Source organism: Acanthisitta chloris, unplaced genomic scaffold (assembly GCF_000695815.1).
Source record: "Acanthisitta chloris isolate BGI_N310 unplaced genomic scaffold, ASM69581v1 scaffold173, whole genome shotgun sequence".
NCBI classification, from domain to species: domain Eukaryota; kingdom Metazoa; phylum Chordata; class Aves; order Passeriformes; family Acanthisittidae; genus Acanthisitta; species Acanthisitta chloris.
Genome location: NW_008666329.1, coordinates 9,285 through 12,930, shown reverse-complemented (window position 1 = coordinate 12,930; position 3,646 = coordinate 9,285). Strand labels below are relative to the sequence as shown.

At 37.7% G+C, this 3,646-nt stretch overlaps 1 protein-coding gene across 1 annotated transcript in view; it reads left to right on the top strand.

Annotated features, from left to right (window-relative positions):
• PDE1C (phosphodiesterase 1C, calmodulin-dependent 70kDa) overlaps nt 1–2,479 on the top strand; it is a gene marked incomplete at its 3' end in the record, with an annotated part of 42,417 nt that extends 39,938 nt beyond the window's left edge. The window contains exon 14 of the mRNA XM_009072048.1: nt 2,405–2,479. Within this exon, the coding sequence (XP_009070296.1) occupies nt 2,405–2,479 (75 nt within the window). The remainder of the gene's footprint in view (nt 1–2,404) is intronic.
• Between the last annotated feature and the right edge of the window lie 1,167 nt (nt 2,480–3,646).

Here is a 3,646-nt window from a genome sequence, read left to right as displayed (position 1 = left end):
GCAGGAATATTTGTTCAGATGCATTAACCAGGACTGTGCTAACCAGGTCTGTCAGGTCTGGAATTAGCATCATCCTGTCACAGATTCCTTGCATATCATAAGTTCCCCACTGTGGTGGCTTATCCTTTGCCAAGTTCATTCTGTGGCCTTAACAGAGTTTGAGACAGGCTCTTTAACTCCTTACAGGGTTCAGTGTGCTCTAGTGATTCTGATAATACTTTTTTTTCTGCAATGTCTCTCTGCTGCAGGTGTCAAAAGTGCTTTGAAAGGAATTATAACGATTTCTGAAAATTAGTGTCTTCATCAGGAAAAGAAATTCTGCTCCTTATTTTATGGTATAAGGCCTTTAGGAGGTATAATCACTGCAGAGTCTTTGGAGACTGATGAAATCTTAGCATTCATATCTCTGGGTTTGCCACAGCTTTCTTTATGCTTTTATGTTAATATCTCATCATAACATACGTGATTATTATTTTTCTGCCTCTCTAATCCCTTCCAAAAAGATCATTATGAACACTGTTCTGCTCTGCTGCTGGCAGTATGTCAGGGTATATATTACAATACTCTAAAGTCCCCTATTCATAGGTATATTCAATGAAATTTCAGAAATTGTGCCATCAGGTGAGTTTAAAGTCTCTTAGTCCCTTAAAGTCTCTTAGTCACTCACTGAGAGATTGAACTGTGAGGTAATGTAGGTGTAGATGTTCATCATCTGCACACACTTAGTGTCAAGCAACTTCTTTATGCAATGGTCAAAAAGCATTAGCTCATCATTACCATCAGCTGTATGATGTTGGAGGAAATGCAAGAAGTACTTTGCTAGGTACATTTCTGTTTCAATTTCCATCTTAGTTTTGTTAAGGCCACCTTCATCAAACTGACATCTCAGCGCTGTTTGGATCTGCTCATGCCTCTCTGTTCAAGGACCCCAAGCCAAGGCAGCATGATCAGCTCAGGAGGGTGCTGCTTGTCTTGTAACATCTTGCTTTCACTTTTCTCTCAGGCACACAGTGATTTTAGGAAGAAAAACATGTAAAGTTTTGAATGAGATCGGAACAGAACATGTTTTTTTCCATACTGTTAAATATTTTAAGATTTGAAAGCCGTTCCTCTTTTCTACTGTGATGAAGCTTAATTGGCAAGAGAGAGAAATCCTTTGTCATCCAAGAATAATAAATATGCCGGGGGTTAGGGCACATTATGGAAAAAGGAGACATTGCTTCTCTGCAATTTTTCTTTTTTTCAACTGTTCCAAAAATAAATATCCCCCGCCCATGAGTATTTTGAAGGCAGATCAGATCCTCTTTAACACATAATATCTTTAATCTTGATCCAAAGGCTGGGAAGTAGCTATAGTAACAAAAATAGTAATACAAATGGAATAAACATCACTTTAATATAGCCCTGTAACATACCTCATGTTTACAAAATTCTGCAGAGGGACTTTTGCAGCTTTTTGTCTGGAGGTGTGCATCACAAGCTAACAGTCATTACTGCATGGGGAAAGGACAAATAGCCTGTTCCCATCTCAGCAGGCTGCTGTTGCTTCTCTGGATATATGAAGGAAGGACACCTTTGCTGCTGTTCAGACACAGCAGATGAAATAGTTCTGTTCTGCTACAGCTCTCCCTTTAAGCTGTTTTTTATTTAATCTTGCATTCAGCATTCTCATTCAATGAAGGCATGGTCTGGGAAGGTCTCATGTGCAATGTTGTATGGCTAAGAGAGGACAGAAAATGAGAATCACTGGTTTACCTTCCTGGCTTCATAAAATACATCCCAGCTCAAGTTGCCATTTTCATTCTGCCTCAACCATTGCTCTGCCAAAGCCTTGGTTTTCTGATTTACTACAGAGACTCTAATGGCAGTGATCAATGCTAGGATGATTGTTTGTTCTCTGATACCATCATCAAAGGACCAACACAAATGAATCTGTGGATAAAAGAATCTGGTAAGACAAAATAAGACAAAATTATATAGGTCTGTTTGGGAGATCTAAGGTGTATCTTTAATGCAGAGACTTACGAGGAAGTCTTGCAGGGTCTTAGTTCTTTGAACATAAAAGTGTTTCAGAGTGCTGATTTTGAAATTAAGATTATGCTCAGGTTTGTAATGGTCTACATGCAATCAGAGGGATTATGAATTTGCATGTGCACTTTAAAGGGTTTTAATAAGTAGAATAAATTTAAAAGTAGATTGCAAAGCTTGCTTTTCTTTAGGAGCTGTGTAAATTTTGTCTAGTGCTTTATTCTATGAAAATGTGTTAGTCCAGTCCCTTGTGAATTCAGACCTTTTCTCCTAAGGAACGTCTCCTTTGGATGTTGGAATTTGATTGAGTTACAGGCATCAATGAATTGCAGTCTGCATTAAAATGATCATAGTGTTTCTTATTGCTTGTTTCTAGGTGAATTAAAGGAAGACAATAAGTTAGACAAAAAAGATAAGTCCAGTGTGGGAGATGAATCAAAGAAAACAGATGGTAAGGACGGCATTTCATTGCATTTTTGTCACCCATTTTAATATGCAATCCATTGTTTCCTAAACATCTGCAGTTTATTCTAAACCAAAAAAAATTGTGTGGCGACCAGAAACAGACTTAACAGAAGCAGTCATTAGGTTTGAAAAAAGCCTTTGGGGCATTCTGAGTGAAAATAATTTCTTTCACATAATTCCTAGCACTGCTTAGTTCAGATGGTAAGCTTTATCCATCAGTTTCTGTGCAGTGCCTGAAAGAAAAATCCTGGATTATTCGAGTTGCTTAACAGGAAATGCGGATTCATGAGATTCTATCCTTCTGACTTTCTTTGGGCTGTATTCTGCTGTATGTTAGGACACGCTGCATTGGAGACTAAAAAAAAGAGCTATAAAAATATTACACAAGATGTTCCTGTTTTACATGTTTGCATGTTATGCTACACCAGTAAAACACGAAGCTTTCTTGACTTAATTGTCTGAGAAGGAATTTGCCAAGTGCTGCCAGACCTCTGGTGTGAGAAGCCAATATGTTCAGGAGTGAACATATCAGCATAGAGGTCCTATTAAGGATGATATTGAAAAGGGAGGTTGCTGAAACATTCTCGAACTGAAGCAATGCCAAGCCACAGAATGGTTTCATGGGCATCTGGGAATAATTTCAAATGAGTTTGAGCCTAGCGTAATGGTCCACAGATCTTTTAGTAGCCCCATCAAAGTGGAAGAACATCTGTAAATTCTGTGGCATGTTTCCTCTTTTGTAGTTCCTCATCTGTGTACCACAAGGGCTCTGAGATACTGTCTGAACCCACGTTGCTCCAAAGGCAATTGCTGAAGTATTAAGTAGTAAAATAAATGGAAACAAATTTTCTGGCATTTTCTCTGTGCATGTCTCAGTGAAATTCACTGAAACATAGCTATTCCTAAATGTAAATAATACAGTGCTTTTTTTTGATGATCAAGAAAGACAACTTCATTGTAAGTACTTCAGTTCAGTATGATAACACATTTTCTTTTATTGCTTCCTTTCAAGAAATTATTTAAATTTCTATTGCTCTAGCAAAGTGGCAAATAAGAAAATGTTGTACGTCAACTAAAAATTTAGAAAATTCCATCTACAAGCATATATTATTCTCAAACACATAAATACGTACCTTTTCTTGAGAGGCCCCTC